Below are 20,885 nucleotides of genomic sequence, written 5' to 3'. Positions count from 1 at the left end.
AGGGCGGGATCGATAGCCGCAAAATCGCCAGCTCGTTCGGGATGCGAAAGCCACCCCGTCGAAGGCAGAACGTGCCGTTTTACAAAGTGTACTTTTCTTTTCTTTTTTTTTTATTTTTTTTATTTTTTTTTCTTTTATTTCTTTTTTTTCTTTTTCTTTTTTCCTTATCATGGAAGATATCAGTGTCCCAGTTGCAAGGATAATCCCGCCTCGAAGTCGGCGGGGCTTCCTAGCGAAGCAACGATAGTAGCGTGCAACCGACGACGCGTTTAATTCCGAAAACGTTGTAATAAATACGTTATATTTGAACACTTAATGCGACTAGGCGCGCGTGCGAGCGAAGCCGCCCGTAGCAGAATTCACCTTCGTAAATTACAAATCACGCTTGGAAATTATAAAGAGCGCGTGAATTTTGCACACAGGCTGTTACCCGTTTATATTGTACGGTAAATGCATGAAAACCAGGCACGTGGCTGAATAAGAGTGAAACTAATTTGTAGCGTGTCCGGGGCGCGTGGAGCTAATGAAATATTGCTCCCTTTGCGTATATTTAATCGCCGTACGGGCAAAAATGCGATTAAACAATTACTTACTGCGGCACTTAAAAAGAGGAACGCAGTTGTCATTATTATTATTATCGCGATTATTATCGCGCACGTTGCGGCGCGCGGTGCAAGTGGCCGGGTATCGATTAGCCTGCGCGTAAGGAATTCAGCTCGTGCAGATTTTAACGAATTTTACGGGAACAAAAGCGCGCGTGCATGCACATGTGCACGAACCTCTCTCCATCGCCGAGAGAACCTTTCTTCGGAAATAATCCCGGGAAACTTCAGGGTCGGAGCCGATATCGCGAAGAGCGCGGAAAGCCGCGTGTTCGAGCGACACGTAGAGGGTTGCCTGCCCTTCGCCGAAGGGCAGGCCGCTCGCGAAGTCACGACTTCTTTTCCCTCCGCTCGACTCGGAGGAACGAAAAAGCACCGCGACCAATGAGGGGAGCGGCGTGCCGGCTTGAATAAAATTAACATAGCATTAGAAAAAAGAAAAAAGGACGTTCTCGCTTTCTTTCTTTTTACCGGAGACTTGGCGCGATAACGGCCGACCGACTCGGAAGCTTTTGCCGCCGCTGTGATATCACGCCTCTTGCAAATCGTATGGAAATAACCGCGCCGAGACCGATTATTATCCGCGTTTTCTTTCTGCGAATCTCTGTAATCGCTCCTGAGCCCTCGAGACTCTTGCGGTGAGACGCCGGCATTTGATTGCTTAACTGCACGCGTAATGTTAACGGTATAAAGTCTGCCTTAGAACGTTGCGTCGACGTAGAGCTCTTTGGAGAACTAGAAGGAAGAGATTAAAAAAAAAAAATTAATTGGTTGCAGAAGCGACTTCTTTTCCCGGTACGTTCCGTTCCCGAATGAATGAAATAAACGCGTGATAACATAACTTTCATTCTCGTTTGTTAACGAAAAGTCGATTGACTGCAATACGCGTTTGCATCTCGCAGTGGTATCGCGCATCGCGACGATAACACCCGTCACGAAAGAAATGACGTAACGAGACGGCAGATGTTCCAACGTAAGATATAACGAGGAGCATACAAAGGGTTAATTGCGCTCCGCCACGTTAAAACACGATTATGCGGCAAGCCGGTCGATTTCGCTACGAATCTACTGTTGCTTCTAGATAATATCGCGTCTATACCGAAAGCTATTTTTACCACATATCGCTTTACGGAGAAATTTCGTTTCTCGCGTGAGAAGAGAAGATCTCGTGGAATCGTTAAAATTGTCAAGAGGGGATTTTTTATTTTTTTATTTCTTAAGACCGCAAGGGTTTCCATCGGCGTTTACGTCTCTGATGGGAAGTTTTTCGAGCGCTGGTCTCCGAGCGATACCGATTTCGTGACTCGTCACGTCGACAAGTCGCACGTGCCGAGTCTCTCTCTCTCTCTCTCTTTTTGCCGGCTTCAGCCCGATCTCGGGACGAAATTCCGCGCGCATCTTCAAAGTCCATTATTCTCAGCGCGGGACGCGTGAAATTTACTTTTAACCCCGGCCGCGCGTATCCCTTGAATAATTTATTCCCTTTAATACGCCGAGTACCTTCGCTCGCTCGGCGATTATCCCGGCTGTTCGCCGTTTGCATAATCCGCCGTGAAGAGTGCATCGGGTCTGCATTATAAGCGACAGTCTCGTTGCGCGACGTTTTAATCGCGTTCGAACGGTAGGAGGACGAGCGATCGCTCCGATGCTCGCGATATCTTCTTGAAACTTCTCGCTAAGTATCCCACTCGACGTTCTCCAGCGATTCGTAGCAATAATTTCTTTCAGCGCCGGATCTTTTTACTGCCGGCGAAAGACGCCGCCTGTTTTGTTGCCTCGTTTTACGAGATGCGAAGCGATAAAGGTGGGATGCAGGATAATTTTTCATAATCGGGGAAAAGCTCGCCGTCGAACCGCCTCGCGCTGTAGAGCAACGTCGTCGGATAATAAATCGATAATTCATGTGCGCGACTTCCAACCCTGGGAACGGGCGAGCTGGAGAAAAGAGCCGCATATGTCGGATATATATATATATATATTTCTTTTTTTTCTTTTTTTTTCTTCTTCTTTTAGGGGTCGTTTGTCTTCGGAAACGCCCGATTTGCCATTCGATTAGACAGCGGGGTCGGCCGTCTTTCCGCGGCTACATCATTTTTCCAGGCGAGATGACGGACGACGCGGCGTTAACAATTTCTCTTTTCGCACCTTCGGTATACACTTTCGCGTCCGATGGGGGTTATATATTCTTCCCGAATCACGCAAATTCTTCAAAGACATATTTCTGAATATGCCTCCCGCTTGCAATACTTGCCCCCGCAATACTTTTTCGACCAGCGATACTTTTCCAGCCCTTCGTTCGCAGGCGCAACAAAATCGTTTGATTTACTACGGACATTATTTTATTTATTATCCGCGACTTGGAGAAAGAAACATCGTTACTCGGATCACTGTTCTTGGGCGCAAAGGGTCTTTCGTTATTTCCGATTGCCCTGCATGTCAAAGGCGATCCGGAAGCGTCACAGCGCGCCGCTCGTTCGACTTATTAACTCTTGTTTATTTGATAACCTTTAAACTACTCTGCGCCACAGAAGCTATTTTTACCCTCGTAAAGGGCTCGAGACATACATCGTTAACCCTTTGCTGGAAATAAAAATTCCGCGCGCCGAGCACCCAGTCGTAATTACATTCTACGCGTGCTTTATCGGTTTGTGCTTTCTACTTCGGCCAAGGAGTGACCGCGGTTGAATTAATTCGGTATATTTTTTGTTCTTTTTCAGAAAAATGAAGCTCGACCTGGACCGGGAGAAGGGCCTCGAGCTCTTCGGCAAGCTGATACGTACAAAGAACATCGACAGTCTGCAGGGTGATCAGCCCAAAACCGGTCCCGAGCCACTTCATCCAGCCGACTCCAAGCAGAAATTACAGGTGACTTAACGATATTATAATTAATAATATAATTAGCGATAAACATTTATTTTTTGGACATCGAGAATTATACGCGATACGTTTATAAAAATTAATACGCTCGATACGTTTCGAGCTTGTTCAAATAAGCTGGAGCGTCGACTAGTTTTATTAAAACGACAAAGACAGCGCTTATTATATACAGAACACTGCAAGAGGTGAGCGCGCGTAGTACATGGAAAGATGTGTCTGTAAAATTTGTTGTTTGCGCTCGGGCAAAGTTGGCGGTGCCCCGTAATTTCTCAACTTTCTTTCTCTCCTCTCTCTCTCTCATTCTCTGTCTTTGTGTATTTTATTATATATATATATATATATATAGTATATATCTGCGACGGTATTGTCGCCGCGGTAATCTCGCTCCGATACCCTGGGTCGCGGGCCAAAAGAGAGAGAGACACGGCGAAACTTTCGTATTTCTCTAGCGGTCGCAGCGAAGTCGTTACCTCGCCCGACAGCTTTGCCGCGCGCATAAACTCCCGCGAAGTTTCCCAATAACCGATCCACTTCTCGCGGGAAAATAGCACGAGCCCGATACACGCCGGCTCGTGTACGCGCACACAGAGAAACAGCCTTCCAGAGCCCGTCTGCCTCGGCTAAGAAGTAAATTTTATCTAATGCGAAAGTAGCACGCGACGAGAGTAAAGGGACGGAGAGCGTCATCCGAGATGGGAGAAGCTCGTGACTCGTTACGCGAAAGCAGGGGGTGGTATTGTTCGATATATCTAAAAGCGGCCTAACGTCGGACATAATTTTTTTTTTTTTCTCTTTAAATATCGAGTCGTCGTTAAAGGTTGAAAAAAGTAATTAATGAAAAATCAGAAAAACTCAATTAGAATTAATCAGGCGCGACATAGTTTTCGGGAACGACGTCTTATAACGCTCTCTGTACTGCCCGATGGACCATGTATTTTCGTCGACGTGCTCAAGCGACTGTTTCATTCCGCCGAGAGAAGACTTAATTGCCGACTCGTCCATTCGGATCTCACCGAATCGTGGAGAGTCCGCCGCTCGGTCAGGGCGGAGAAAAATTACAAAGGAACTCTTATCGACGAAGAACATGTCCGCACGTTTTCAGGCTATACCGTAATACGACTTTCTCGTTGTTCGCGGCCTTTGTCCAAAATGGTCTGTACAGCCTTAGGAATTACGTAGAGGATGACGGTGCTCTGGATGACCCTCCCCAACGATTTCCCGCGAGGGAACTTCCGATATTTACTACGCGCACGTAATTCCTGCCCCGAGCAGTCCGCAGCCCTTATTCGTTATTTAACCCTCGCTCGTTTGGCACGAAAGGCCCACGGAAATCGCGCAGGGCCACGCAACGATGATCAAAACCTTAATATTCGCGCGGAACGGTCATCTTCGGGATTAAACGGGCGGTCCGTTGTTTAAATATTTTCTTTCCGTCCTCCGAGGTAATTAATCTTAACGAGATACGGCCGATTAACTTGATTCTCGAATTTAACGAGCTGAAATAACCCAGCTCGAAATTCTGTCGCACGTCAACGTCGGAGTTAGAAATTTTCAAGCTCCACTCGGTCGCTTGATATATGCGTTTTGAACCCCCTCCCTTCGTGCTTCGAGAAAGGAAGTCTTTTATTCTCTTTTTTTAAAAAGTTGACTCGAGAAAACGTCGTTAATGTTTATGACTTCGTTATGATAATTGAGGCTTGAATAATTTTCAAGACCGAAGGGAAGTTTAAATAAAAGCGAAATATACGTCCTCCCCGACACTCCCGTCGGAAAAAAAAAATTTCGTCGGGAAAAAGCCCGTCGAAAAATCCCGTCGAAATTCCCGGCGATCGCGGCGCATAAATCAACGTTACGTTATGCGTCAACGTTGCGTCAGACGAGTGCGCCGGCAATAATTCATGCAACATTTGCATTAATCCGCGATATTGCACTCTTCCGTGCTTCAAACATCGCGACGATCAATGCCGGACACTCCGCGAAATCCAACGTCGCTAATCGCGCAAACTGCATTTGCCATCATTACCGCGCAATTACTTCTCAATGAAAATTGACTAATTGTAACGTTACACCGCGTCGCTGGATAATTTGATTCGCGAGGCCATTTGCCCTTTGCGACACCCCTTGCAACTTTTGCAATTACGTGTGACACTCGATACGCGATATCCCGTTTGTTACCGCGCCAGTTTTTAATTTGCCCCCTCCCCCTCCCCCTCCTCCCCATGTTCGTTTTATTAGCAATTGCGAGAAATGCCATTCCCCTGTTTATTACGTGTTACATAATTACTTTCGCCGTGCCGTTGGAATTGTCTTAGCGATCGCAACGCAGCGCGGCGAATTTATCTTTTAAATGGAAGGAAAAGAAGCGAATACGCACGGGGGAGCGATTTTTATTCAAGGAGTCATTAAGGGCGTAATTGTCGCAGACGTCCCGACGATAATTATAATCGATAACTCTCCTTTAATTCTTTTTAACCACCGTCGCATTGATTTCCATCTTCGGCGAATAAAAAAATAAAAAATAAAAATAATGATAAAAATATACATGAACGTACCTGCGAGGTAAACGCTTCGGGAGTTGTACCTGCGTCAGCTGCGACAGTCGAAACGTCGATCATTACCACTTGTGGTAGCTGACGCAAGAAGATGATCGTGTTTGTCTCTGTGCCGGCTTGTCTCAACCTCATCTGGAACGATAACACTCGCAACGCCGGTCGTGCCTGCCGGCTCGAGTCTCGCGGTGACAAGGTGATTGCGTACACACGACAATGCGCCGCGGGTAACGAGCTCGGCGCTCTATTTGCTAATCAACGACCCGCGTCAGCACGAAGTGCGTAATGCGCGTTGAAACGAAATCGCCAGCTATTTCGCTCGCATTAATAATGAGCGCTTTCGAATAAACAGTCGGAAGAAATTTCGTTGATTATCGAGCCGATCTGGTAAATTGCTTTGATAACGAGCGAGCTGTCTTTTTCGCGATAAGAAAAAAAAAAAGAAAATGCCACGTGCCTGAAAGTTAATTTAAAGAGCAGCTCCGTTTAATTATTGTCACTTTTTCGACGGTGGCTAGAAATATTTCTGAATTACACTCACGCAAAAGAGCGTCGTTTCTAGTAAGACGAGACTCTGCAGATTTCCGGATCCCGAATTCGTCATCCCACCGCGCAAATGTCAGTAGCGTTGATAACATCGCGCGACACACGTCCGCCGAGAGAAATTCTTCGCGATCGCTTTATTTTTATCCGTGCCGAGCATTTTAGCCACTCCCATAGCCGACGTGGGAAAGAATCCCTCCCCGGAGGGCACCGCGTTTATTAATAACTATCGGAGGCGAGCTGCAAAAATGGCACTGACATTCTAGTAGAGAGAAGTCGACTAGAAGGGGCAATTGTTTCTACTCCAACTTCAAAGATGCATACGGCTGTGTAAAAAGATCCCCGCCGTACCTTTTTGTAAAGCGATAGCGAACGCGGGGTCACGTTTCTCGCTCTTTTTCCATCGCTCGCTATATTATTTACCGTTACGTTTAGACCGGCGTCGCGAGCTACGATCGATGATAACGGTCGCGCGATACCGAACATCTTTCCGCGGCAGCTCGCCGATTTTTAAAAGGGAACTCGACTGAATAAAAACTGAGCGCATTTTGCTTGAATTGCTCGAGATGTAAAATAAAAAAAAAAAAAAAAAGGAAGAAGAATGACAAGCGATAATTTATCTGGGTCAATTATTTTGATTGCGAAAGGAAAGCAATTCCAATGTAATACCGAAATAAATCGCTCTTCGAAATTATTTTTTATTTAGGTTAATTGTTTCGGATAGAACAACAAATAATATATTTCCGCTTCTAGTCCGCGAAAATAGATTACCGTGCTGCAAAGTGCAGTTTAATGTCGGCATAATTGAAATAAACCGTGGGAATTATTTTAGCACGCGGATCAGAAAATTTCATTTAGAAGTTGCGCGTAAATAAGTTCCTTTCGTACAAGCCATCGGAATCTTTGGCGCAGCTGGCGAATATACCTCCCCGGCATCCCGTTACTTCGGGATTTTCATTTGCGAAATGATTGCTGTTTGCAGAAGTGCCTGACGACTCTGGACCTGACGTCTTTAGGAGTTGGCTCCTGCGTCGGGACAGGGATGTACCTTGTCGCAGGAATGGTGGCGCGTGGCGTTGCCGGACCTGGTGTCGTCTTCTCATTCATTATCGCAGCCATTGCTTCCATTTTTTCCGGTGAGTACTGCGCGCTTCCGAATCCGGAACGATAATAAGGCGAGATAACGCGACGGCGAAGCGAGCCCGCCGCGCCGAGCGATCTCGATTCATTTCAATCGCTTTTGATAAAGCTGTACGGATTTTATTACGCGAGATCGATTCGCGCTGGCTAAATACACGCGAGGCAGCTCGTCGCGTGCTCAATCGCTCGCGGTTATTCGGGTTTGGGACGAGAGATCTGTCAAAGTCGCTTCGTGCGATCGTAGTCGAGAGCCGCGCCTTCCCACACGCGATGCCCGCCGCGCTATTACGCGCGACGCTTGCACACGTCCGCGCACACGGGTCCCGCCGACTTTGCACGGTCCACGCGAGCGGAATACGAAAGCAGGGATTTATTTCCACCGCGATTCACAATCCCGTTGGCCGAGGCAGGAGGATAGAAACGGGGGCGGGAAGGTGGCCTTTAACCGCCCGGCGGTTTCCGACTATTTTTATGAACGATCAATTTAACGACGGACAGGTACATGTATGCCGACCGAATTGTGTGGGTGTGATGTCAATGCTTCGACGGGAACGGCCGCGGGACGGGTAATATCCCTAACTAGACACGATGATATATGGCAGTCGCGATTAAATAAATGTTTCATCGGCCGACCACTGTCCGGTTCTGTCTAATGTACATACGTCCGAGTCTACCTAATCCGTCTTACGTTCCCGCGCCGAAGTAGAGTTGCAATTAAGTGGCGATATACGAGTACACGTCTCGGGGCCGTGACGATAATTGAAATCTTACACGGGTCTCTCGAGGCGTCAAATTGTCTGACGGGAGCCGCAACCGGGCGAGGCGCGCTTGCACGCGCCGTCGTGCGCGATTAAACGACGCGAGGGTGAACTTTTAATTCTTCCCGCAAAATGCGCAGCACATTTCGGGATCGTTATCGCGCAACGAGCCGATTCCCGACGACGTAAGACTTCCTCGCCGGGAAATTTCCGGCAATTTCGACCGCTAGATAAGTCCGGGCGTCCTCCTTCGCGCAAGCCGAGCCTGATAGACTCGAGGGAGTATGCAGCCTGCGCCGTGGTCGCGGATAAGAAGCTTATTCCTGCAAAAATATGGATTTCGGAATATATGAGCCGGAAAACTCGTCTTCCGCGACCGCCGTTCGTATATCATGCACGAGTCCGCGAACTCCGGATTTAAGACATGTAAGCGCGCAATTTTGCCCAATCTCGTGCAAACATCCTCAACGTTCGTAATGCGGATTCGGAATCGCGAGCGGAGCACCGGAAGTGGCTTACGCGAGATCCCATCAAAGTAAAAAAAAAAAGAAAAAAAGAAAAAAAAAAGAAAAAATCGAGATAAAAAAATAACTTTATATATATTTAAAATTCCGTACCGATTTTAAAATGCCGCTTTATCAGTCGGCAGTATCGATCGCGTGCGGCTATGATCAATGCGGCGTTCCGCGGAAATTCTAACGCGCGTGTCGTCGTCATCCGTCTTCCGCCTTCCCGCGAAACGTCTTGTCGAAATGAGGCGGAGGTAAGTTAACACATCTCGGCCGCGGCACTCGTCCGTTACGCGATAATATAATACAAAAACCTCGCGTTTACACAGCGGGATGTTTTAGCAGTTTTTGCAAAGCCTCCCTTTTACTATTTTTTTTTTTCGCGAGCGGCCTTTGAAATCGGACGCCGATGGGACTATTATAAAACCGTCTCGCCGAGCCGACGGTTCGCTCCGGCTATATCGGAAGAGGGTACTTTACATTTACTTTGCGGATAGTGTTACAAGGCGTAAGTACCGCCGCACCGTGTTGGTTTACCATTACAAGTACTTTATCGCTTCGGAAGAGCGTGCCAATAGCTGCGCCGAATAATCGCGCGACTCGCCGGGATGCGCGGATGAGATTTACGCTCGCGGCCATATTCTCTCGGCGAGGAAACTCGCCGCGCGAACGCTCGCCAGCGACGAATGGACCGAACGTGTCTCAATCAGTCTTGTTTTGTCCGCGCCGGTTTCCGCTGATCCTTTTATCGTCTGTAATTTCGCTGCGGTTTGCGTCCTCGCGGAGCAATTCGTTCCTGCTCGCCGTGTTATTTGTCGCCTCGTCTAATCGTTATCGTGCGCGCGACGAGCGAAGAGAATGAAAGGGACAGGAGGGAAACGTAGCGAGTGGAGCTTTTTAATTTTCGCGGAGGAAAAGAGAGAAAGAAGAATAATCAGCCGCGGCTTTTATACAGCATTGTTTAAATCGGCAAGTCACGAGGACGCGTATTAAATTTTGTTAATTTTTCAGGGAATATTTCATTGCCGGCCTCGATATCGGGACACGTACTCTCGGTAATTATCGACCCGAGTCAAGCTGTAATTAGTTTGGGTATTCAGAGATCGATGCAGCAGCGAGTTAATGGCAGATTAAAGCTATGGGACGTGACGCGGCGTAGTTGTTTAATTAATTCGTTGCGATATTAATAGGTGAACGGAACGCGAATCGCGGCGGGAATACGCAGCGATTGTCGCTGATATTACTATTGTAATGATATACCGCCGGGCATTATTAAGCGTCGAAGGCGGCGGATCGCGATCACGCTTCACCGCGAGAAAGATATCGGCTCGCGCGGCGAAACAAAAGTAGACGCGACTCCGCGCGGATTTATATACGCGTTCCCTTTCGGCGAATTTATTATCGATCGCCACTTATCTTTTTAGGATTTATTTCACCGTCTTCTCGTTCAACTGGAACGATAGGCTTCTACCGCGGAACCGAGTTTATCGCCGCGAGTCTTTACACTTATCGCCGTTCGATATCCGCGGAAACTAGAGCCGAAGCTTTCGCTTCCGGGAAAGAGAGTTGGTCTTTTATTCTTTTCAAATTAACGGCACACTTTTCTAATATCGCGCGACACATAAACGCCGGTGCCTAGCGTCAATGGACGGGCTGGATAGATCTCTAACCTTGTCACTTACTTTCTTTGCGCGACCCCGTCTCTAGCAGCGACGGTAAGCGACAGCACGTGCGGTGGTTGGTGTCAAGGGTAGAACACCGCCGTTCTTCGGAGACGCGCGAAATCAGGGCGCGGAACGATAACGCTCGAATCGCAGAAGGGATCCCGCAACGCGTTTAATACCCGCCGCAGGTGCCTAGAGACAACATTCGTCTCTGGCGATTTTGAAAAAGACATAAGCGGATTATGTCGCGTTCGTGTCGGCGCGCGCCGGTCGAGATCCGCGACGTAATCCGCGCTGAAAGGTTGAACCGACGGTTTAATCAGCCGATTACCGAGGCACGATGATCGTCGGCGGTGACGGCAATATTTCGTTGCGCCGCGACGCGTAATCCGCTTTAGATTTAGCAGGAAAAAAAAAAAGAGAAGAATTTTTCAACAAAATTATCGCATAGTTGACCGCGAAAACTCGCCGAGACTTTTAATCCCGACGCTTTCGAATCCCGTTTACTTGCCGTTTCTTCGCGGGGGTAAAAATCCGACAAACTACTCCCTTCCTCGTCTAACTATTTCGCTTCTACTTCCGGTCTATTGTCGAACCGTGATCGCTCGATTTCGCGTTTCCTTCGGCTCGACTTTGCCGTCTCGCGTAGGGCTCGGTGACGCAGTTTCTGAATTGACTGTCGTCCTTCTTCGTTTCCGCATCAGTGATATATCGCCCCCTCGTGACTGAATGTCTTTTCTTGTTCGATGTGATTGCAGGGGCGTGTTACGCCGAGTTTGGAGTACGAGTGCCTCATACGACCGGCAGCGCTTATATGTACAGTTACGTGACAGTAGGCGAATTAATAGCATTCATTATTGGATGGAACATGGTGCTGGAGTACCTTATAGGTACGAGTGCGTGTGCGTGCGCCCTTAGCGCCTGCCTGGACGCGTTGGCGAACGGCGCTATTTCCGGGGCGATAGCCAACAGCGTCGGTACCATTCTCGGTGAGTATCCATCCTCAAATATTGCCCACGAAAATCGTCGATTATTCTACGGCGAATTATTTTAATTTTACTCTGATTTTTTCTGGGAAAATAATTTTTTTCTTTGAACGCGGTAAATTAAAATTGTAATATACAGGACGAAGATACGATTTTTTTTTTTAAGATTCACGTGTTGAACTTGTAATATTATTATTTCGACGCTGAAAAAATTGTCTCGGTGGATAGAGCTTTCGCGGCATTTGCATTCCCTTTTTCCCTTTTTACTTTAAATTAAATACAACGTTTGAATATGTATATAATTTTTAGAAAGCCTCGCGAGTTTATCTTGGTCCTGGATGTATCCTCTCGCGCCAGTGAGCCTTAAAGTTTCCCTTCGCTCGTAAAAGCGTGAAACGGCGAGTCGCGTCGGGAGTGACATCGAAATTTATGAGCGACCTCCCGTTTTTTTTTTTTCCTCTCTTTTTTTTTCCCCCGACAAGTTTAGCGAGGCGAGTTCTTTGTCTCCTTGCGCTTTTTTGCGATAAGGAGGCGAAAGGAGTAATCGATAACGCGCGCGCGAACGATGCGTGTTACTTACGTTAACAAGATTCACAGGCGAACAGTCCTCGTTTAATTCATCGGCGAAAAAAAAAAAAAGAAAAAAAACTGATAAGGTAATGAGAAAAAATAATTTTTCACCTACGAGCTCGAGACTTAACGCTCAAAGAAAGTCACCCGGTTGATCCCTAAGTAATTGAAGTCGACTGCCTCCACATCTCCCGACTTTTCCGCGCGAGGCGAATGAGTAATGGGATTCCTCCGTTAATCTTGCATACCGATCTCACGTCGGATAATTAGCGACGATAGCCCGAGCGAGAGATGAAGTTTGCCTAGCAAACGAAGTACGCACACCCAGCGCGTTTCAAGACACGGCGACGCGATCCCGCCGGAATTGTTAACTCGAAAAGAAATCCTTGCGCCCGACCGCGTAATTTAATTTAATTTTTTTTTTAAATTTTTTTTTTAAAGATAATTAATTCGCTGAGCACGCTTTTTCGCGCAAAAATCGCCAGCGAGCTTCGCGACCCGGACGCAGCATTTTTCCATGTTGACTAACGTTTATATACGAAGCGTCCGACCTTAATTTTAAACGACAGATTTATTAATTTATTTTTTGTTAGCAAACTCGAGAACGGAAGTTTCTTTTTACGGAAAAGTCCGACCGGAGGACAGCGAGCTTCTCGAAAATTTAAAATATTAAATTCCAGTCCAATCGCGGGATTAACATTCTCGATATCACGGCGGACGGAATTAGTTGAGTATCTGTCGCGCGAATTTAATTTGATCAAAAGAAAGCACGAGGAATCTATTAATAAGATTAGATCGAGGTCGAAGGTCCCGGAGGCACGCACCGAAAGAGGACGGGCAGGGATTTGTCTATTAATTTACGACACGCGTGGCCGCTGGCCGACGGATCGATCGCGGACGGACGCAAATTGCAGACTATTTAATGCGGTTAATTAGCGTCGTACGCCCGTTTTATGAATATCCTCGTTTTCAGCGGCGCTTCGTAGCGTCATTAAGCCAATACACCCCTAATGTGAACGTCGATGTTTAAGGAGGATATATCGAAAAACCGCCGCGAATGTGGGACGCTGAATGGCGCGATCAATTTTCAATCGTAAATATATTCAGCTATTCAGCAATTACATGCTCCGTTGCTTCTTTAAAGCGCCGTAGAAATAATTGAAGCAAATATCGAACGACGTGTCCGATAAGTGTCGCAACACGAGAACTCGATACCGGCGTTTCTCCAGATACTTGATCCCGATTAATCGCGAATGCAACGAAATAAATAACTACGAGCGAGAAAACGAATAAAGTTGCGGGACGAATGTTGCGGGAAGGAATCGTCGTTCGTTCTTAAAGGCCGTCGGAGAGTAGAGAAATTTTCTGCGCGCTTCTATTCCTTCGGTATTCGAGACCGAATCTCTTCGACATTGTTAGAGAAGCGTCCGACGTTGCTCTCGTTCGAGGAGAATGATTCGAGACCGACGTGAGTGATTTCTCGTGTTACGGCGCTTTCTGCTTCGACCAGTCTTCCTCTGCCTGTCAATTTCGCGGACAATCCACAAGGGACGTCTTTCCCACGTTTTTATATTCATTTTTTTTTTATCTTTTTATTCTCCCAGACGGAGCATCATTACGCATATTTCTTTCTCCACCGGTTCTATTTTTACCGCCCGAAAGTCGCGAAATAACCGGCTGCTCCGGATCGTTAATCGATTTCATTCGCGCGTATTCGGTTCCGTCACGGCAACTAGTTAATTCGCGCAATTAAAAACACAATATTCCCCGGTAGAGGCCGATAATAATAATTAATGCAAATTTGGCGTTATCGAGTCTAATTAATATCCCCGCGGGGAGGATCTAGCACCCCCGTTCCCTTCTCCCGCTGGTCGCGATTAATAAATATCAATTAAATGTCAGACGTCGACAGTCGGTTTTATTATTTTCGCCGACGGTATTAGCGGAAGTATCGCGCAACGCGACGCTGACCGGCGTTGAAACTGCTTCCGCGCAACATGTTGTCCGTGACAATGAAAGGTGAAGCTGAAAACTCTCAAACGGTTTCGTAACGAATTCAAGTAACGTTAAGGGAGAAATATGTTTTATTAAATATGGACGCTCGTGGCGATTATATAATTGCCATTAATTAACGCCCATTCTGCGCTTCTAGGGAAAAAGTGTTTAATTAAACGCGGCTCTCGTGATACTGCAACTTTTCTTTTTTTTTTTATTCCTCCGTCGACGTGCCTCTCCCTGCAATCAAAGGAGCCCAGTGTAAGAACGAACTTTTATGGCATTAATGTATGTAGCGTTATGAAAATGCCGAGGGGTCTCGTAAATTCAGTTCGCGTTTCAGAAACTCATAAGAATAAAGGCGCGAGGAGGAGGCGGGGTTTGTCGTTTTCTTTTAATACGCGAGACGTCCATAAATGTTAACACCGTTCGTAAATTCTATTCGGACGCTTTTACGCCCTGCCGGGGAGCGTACGTTATTTCGGAAATGCGAGAATACAGTTGAATTAATATAATAATTCAATTAAGTCATTGAAGGATAAACAGGCGACGATATTGTAACCGGTATTTCGCTGAGGTAACCGTTCGGGAAGCCGAAATTAATGGCTCGACGTGCTAAGAGTCGGCTTCCTTTATCAAACTTCTTCACGCGGACGTGTCGCGGCAGCGAGGAAGTTTTATACTCGCGTAGCCGCGGTAAGAGCGGCGGATGCGACGCGACGACCGGCCGCAAAACCGGTCAACCTTAATTAACTTTTTTTTTCCCCCCGTGCTGGATATCGCAGATGAGTTTGCAGCACGGAACAGTCGTCGAGCTTGCAAACGCGCGGCGGCGCCCGCAATCGTTTTGCGCGCCGAGTCGAAAATCATCTCGCGCGGAATTCGACCGGCGAGAGCCGGTCGAATTAATATCGAAAATATTCCCAGCGCGACGGGAGTTACACGAAATGTGAAATGCTCGACGAAATCGACGACCGTAATTCGCGATTCGATTGAAATAACACGACGAGCTTCGCGCGGCCGCCGGGAATCGTTCGGTACGGTTTGCCCAAATAATCACAAAAGTCCGAGGGAGGGAAAAAAAAATATCGTGAGAGCGCCGAAGACTCTTTCTCGATCCCCTGCGAGAGCTTCCCGCTGTTCCTCAAAGCCTCCGGACCTTCGCGTTAACGCGATAAGGTTTTGTTCCCTCCGAAAATTCTCCCGGCGCTTCTCTCCTTTGACGGGAAAGGCTCTCGTAACAAGTTTCGGGAACATCGGATTCAAGTTTACTCTCCGTATCTGCTAATCCGTGATTTCGTTAATCGTGCTCCGGTCTAATCCGCCGGCTAACCGCGTGGCGGGTCGGCTGTTTATCAGATACGTGTAATTCGTTGATTCGCACGTACCGCGCGTATCTCGGTTACACGCGTTTGGCGGTATGCACGTTGTAGAGGGAAACCGAAGAGAGGGAAGGCGGAGGTAACCGGGTGGGTTCCCTTGGGGCACGGATCTGGAGAAACGGGGCGGGTGGGCCGGGCAGGAGGGAGAGAAAACGATGGAGTTGCGGCGGAGAAGAGAACCGAGGGGTTGGACGCCGGCAGGGCGAGGAGACAAAGGCATGAGGGGCCGCGAGAGGGGGCGCTTGCGCGGATGAGACTAGGTCTGGCACCTGTGGACCTCATCGATCCGAACCGGTTCGCGAACCACACGCTTCGATGCTCTTTAACCTGTCCACCTGAATGCCGCGGACGACCCTTCCCGTTTTGCCCGTCATTTTCGTGTTTCTGCCAATTCTCCACCGCCGAGGCGAGACTCCCCGATTGTTTTCCGATTGCTCATCTTCCCCTATGCGCGTGGCGGTTCTCGCTTCAAATTGATTAAAGGAGATAAAGCGACGAAAATTGAGATAAATATCTATAGCGTCATTGCAGCGGGACATACGTATTTTTACAGAGAGTAATTAATGATAGATTTATGATGGATTCATGGTGGATCCACCGTCAACATATGCTCCTTCCGTAACGCTTCGCTTTTTATTTCCTTCCTTCCTTTCAGTATTTTATCTTTTCGAGAATAAAGAGCGACCGCGAAACCACCGTAAGACCGGCGCCGTCCCGTAAAATTATTCTCAACGTTGTTCTCGCTGATCGTTAACTGGCAGTTAGAAGGAATACTTAATCAGAACTCCAGTTTTAACCGCGGCCTATGCCCGACGGCGTCGTCGTAGATAACGATACCGTGAAACTTATCTAATAATACGCTCGTGCACGCGCGAAAAGCGTTACGCTTATTCACGCGAACGTTTGTGCCCGACGTGAAGCGGCTAAGAGAATCCCGTTTGCCGGTCGTCCGCCTTTTAATATTAATCCCGACACGGAAAGCCGGAAGTGTCGAAGGCCTAGAAGTCTCCGATGCGCGGAGAGGTCTCCTTGTCTCGCGAGACACGGAGCTACTTCGTGGCGCAAACTTCCCGGAGATCGATCCTCGCGCGGAGAGGACGTAGCTCGTCGGGTCCGAAAGCGTCCCGCCTTCCTTACGTTGCGCCGCTATCGACTATTGTGTCCGCGAACGCAACGCGTTGCGGTCGGGACCGCTCGATATCGAAGGCCGACGCGCAAGTTGCGTTCCACTTTGCGGAAATAAATCCCGATGCCCGTCTCTATAGATAGATTCGCCGTCCGCGCTCGCGATCGGCATTCCGCGAGGCGCGGACTTTGCGCGCCGAGCTCACCGATTTTCTTGGGCGAGCCGGCATAATCCGCGGAAGTTTCTTCGTTACGGGATTCACGTCCGATCCGCGAAGTTAAATGCGACGAGCGGGCGCGTCTTCTCGACCGTCGAGGATACGATTCTGCTCGCGACGAACGCCACGGGATGATCGACCATTCCGCGACTCCGCCTCACCTTTGAAGTCCCCGGCGCAGAATCTCTCCCTACATCGATATCTAATTTCCTTTCGGATCTTTGACACTCGACTGTCAAAGCGGATACCGCCCGCGAGTCTCGTATGTTTCATCGATATTTCAATCTTTTCCGCGGAGAGATATCCCTCCGTTCAAAAGAATTTAACAAGAGGCAATGGGGATCGGAGAGCGAAAGTAATTACGCTCGATTGAACGTCGAGGACGTGATAACTTTCGAATACATAATGAGTAATTAATATCGACCGCGAGCGAGCTGTCATTTCCGCGGGCCGGAATCGCGTTCAACGGAGATATTTTTTAATATTTACCCCGCTGCTTTTTGAAACGTTTTTGTAATAAACGTCTGAACGTTCCGTGTTGCGCCGTACAGTTTAGGACCAGCCCGTCGAAAATCCGCCTCGGATGCCACCCGTTTGCGCCACGTATTTGTCGTTAACATTCGCATCTGCGTTTATTCGTGCCCGTCCGCGTGTTTGATCGCGGCCTCTCAACCGGCAGCGCATTTTGCACATCGCTCGACGATTGTGTTTGCATGCAAGCGCGCATGCACGCGCTTCGCCGGCGTAGAAATCGCGGGAAGCCGCTCGAGTGATCAAAACGATTCGACTCGTCCGAAAATTGCCGCTTCCGCTCGCTCTTCGACGCGGCAGAGGAAACGAAAATCGGCAATCGGAATCCGCGCGATTCTTCGAGCCACGTTCTTTGAGCCGCTCGACGTGGAACGGGCGCGCGGATTATTTTCGCGCCCCCTCGCCGCGAAATTCAAAGGGAAGCTTTGGAAGCCGCCCGGTAGCGTCGGAACAAATTAATCAGCAATCTCCAGAGAGTTTCTCCTCGCAGAAGTCGACCGGGCAGATTGTTTTCTTCTATTTTGAATAATACGGCAATCTTTATTCATCGCGCAGCGCCGTCATCCCGTCCGCGGCGCGATTTAAGAGTTCCTATGGTAACCGGAAATACGATAATAAAACGCTCGACGTGACGTCACGCGGCCACCCCGTTGCCGAGGGTGGGCGGGGGGAAGGGGACCGGCCGACTTAACGGGGATTTATTTTGTTTATTGCATTTCGAGTGCGCCGCGACTGACTCGCTTCTTTTACACCATGCGTTTTCGACGGCGGTCTCTTTTTTTTCCGCGGGCTGTTCAGCGGAATTTCAAATTGGTCGGGGACGAATTTTCTTCTTTTTCTTTCTTTTTTTTTTTTTTCTAACGTCACGAATCACGCTTGTTCCAGGACGGCCGCCGGACTTTGTCGCGTTCGTTATCACGATACTCATGATGCTGCTGATGGCGGCGGGGGTGAAAAAGTCGCTGGTGTTCAACAACGTGCTGAACGCGATCAATCTCGCCGTGTGGGTCTTCGTCATGGCGGCGGGAATGTTCTACGTGGATTCCAGCAACTGGTCCGAGCACAGCGGCTTCCTCCCCTACGGCTGGAGCGGGGTAAGTACGCCGTGCGTATTAAACACACGAGAAAGTTCATCGTAGCAGCGCGCAAAAAAAAAAAAAAAAAAAACAGGACTGTAAAATTTCGCCGGCAGTAAAGCGACAACGGAAATGTCGAAAGATAACCGGAAGTATCGATCCCGGTAAATTTCTGTCCGGAAATAAAGCGATGTCCCGTTCATTTGATTTATATAAATTCCGTATAAATGACGTCGAACACAAAAGATTGTTAAACAATGGTAGCTCGCGGTATTAACGGCGGCAGCCTTTGTCGCTACGGTCCTCAGCGCGGATAACGAAAAGAAGAAAAAAAAAAAAAAAAAGGGCAGTGAGTGGCCGGAGACAGGATGAAAAAGCCCTCTCGGCTGAAGCCCTCTCGGCGTGTCTTTTTCCAGCTGCTTTCATAAAATCGGCCCTCGCGCTCCGCGCCGCTGGCGAACGGAGCTGCATACCTCAGTATTTTGATATTTGTTGAAGGTATTAAGAGGGTTGATTTTCAGAACAAAACGTGGAGACGATAGCTTGAATACCGCTGACAAAGTTAACTTTAGAGAACAATCCGGTGATGCGCGCGTATTCTTTTTTACGAAAATATAAATTTACGTAAAAGAAATAAATAGGAAAAAAATAAAAGAAGCGGAAAAATTATACCTTAATAAATTTCGGCACGTTCGAGCGGCGCGGTGATATGATTAGATTTAAAGGAATTGCTCCAAGTTAAATCGTTTCGTTGTCGAACGACGTGTCCCTTCGATCATCGCGACGAGGTGGCGACGAGGGAAGATTCCGGGGAATCCGCGCGAGACTTCCGGTTGCTCGAGGTGCGAGATCGCCGCCGAGGTCCGGCCGAGGGATTCTCCGCCCGCGGCGGTTTACGACGGTTGCACGCGGCATAATGGCAAACTTGTTGCACCGAGTGCCGACGGATGCGCCGCCGAAGGACCAGCGAAGGACCCAGGCTAAGAGACGGAACGCAAAATGCATCCTTACGTCGCGGAAACGAGCGGAGCGCGACGTGACCCGACGCGCGACGCCCGCGGCAATCGATAGCGCAAGATAGAGCTCTGGGACGCCGAAACGCCGCTCGCTTCACTACCGGGAGAAGTAGAAATAGGCTGGCTAGGAACGAACGCCCGCACCTGGTTTCCGAACGCGTTTGCACGTTCCCGCGCGGGATTGTTATCCAAGATGGAGAAGGAGAATTCGATTCGCCTTGACGCAATTTATATATCGCGCGGCAAGAAAGAAATCTCGCCCTCCGCGTGAATATTATTTTATTTCGGTACAATTATTTATGTGCATAATTTCGGTACAAGGAAAAAATAAAATAAAAAATAAATATAAAAAATACTACATTGCGATGAAAGAAAAAAAATTAAAGAAAAGTATCTCCTCTTGTTAAGCCCGGAGGGAGTAGAATTCTTTTGAAATTTTAAAACGCAGGGGCGAGAGAAATAAAGGGATGGGTATTAATTGTTAGCTGTTAATTGTAAGTACAACGGGGCTAAATATAGCGACGACAAATATAACACGTATCGCGCGTATAGCCGAAAGATTGCTCGAGGGGTCAAGTAACATGTGAGCCATTAGCGCGGTACAAAAAAAAAAAAGGTGTGTGCATCGACGGAGGGATGCTTTGCCGACCATCCCCCGCTTTGCCGCGTCAAGAATAATAATTCGTAGCGCTCCGCGCGATCCCGTGGGAAATAAATTAAAAACCTGTCCGGACCAGGCTGCCGGCAAAAACAGATCCTGCAATCCCGGAGTTTCGTTCCTTCCCTTCTCCCTTTCGCTCGCCCCTCCTCGCGCTTTCCGCCCCTAGCGTTTATATCGCGCCTGTTGTTGAAGAAAATTCGACGTGCTTCGCAATAACGGTTTCGCGCACATTCACCGCACCGGCGAATATTTAAATTCCTTTTAACACAATTTTCCACTTTATTGCGACAAGATAAGAAAATGTTTGGAGCTTAAATAACAAGTACTGCTTAGCGCTTTCAATTCTTTTTTTTATTTTATTACAGATTTATGACTTTTATCTTTTATTTGTGCCGAAAAGCTCCTTGTCCCTTCTCCCTTTTTTTTTCCTTTAAAATTTCACAAGCGACATTTACGGACTTTTCAAGTGTCTCATTCTGTAATTTGTGTCTCATTAAAAAAGTAAATTGTTTTCAATCGCTATATTCCACGTTCTCGCGATTTATCACGCCGCGGTGTCGCGACGAAATCCGTTCTCGGATGATTTACGAAATATCGCGTTTCCGCCCGATAAAAATTTTTCCCCTGATAAGATAACGACGATCGTGTTATCCAGTTTGGCGATGCAGCCGTAGCGACGGGAT

At 48.0% G+C, this 20,885-nt stretch overlaps 1 protein-coding gene across 1 annotated transcript in view; it reads left to right on the top strand.

Moving 5' to 3' along the window:
- The window catches only part of LOC139112208 (solute carrier family 7 member 14), a 58,537-nt gene that overhangs the window by 27,721 nt on the left and 9,931 nt on the right, over positions 1–20,885 (top strand). The window contains exons 4-7 of the mRNA XM_070673073.1: positions 3,320–3,467; positions 7,554–7,707; positions 11,401–11,631; positions 18,335–18,543. Coding sequence (XP_070529174.1) covers positions 3,324–3,467; positions 7,554–7,707; positions 11,401–11,631; positions 18,335–18,543 — 738 coding nt within the window. The 5' untranslated portion in view covers positions 3,320–3,323. The remainder of the gene's footprint in view (positions 1–3,319; positions 3,468–7,553; positions 7,708–11,400; positions 11,632–18,334; positions 18,544–20,885) is intronic.

This window comes from Cardiocondyla obscurior, linkage group LG27, assembly GCF_019399895.1.
Source record: "Cardiocondyla obscurior isolate alpha-2009 linkage group LG27, Cobs3.1, whole genome shotgun sequence".
NCBI lineage: Eukaryota > Metazoa > Arthropoda > Insecta > Hymenoptera > Formicidae > Cardiocondyla > Cardiocondyla obscurior.
The sequence above is the reverse complement of the archived record's forward strand: the minus strand, read 5'-3'. Positions and strand labels throughout refer to the sequence as shown.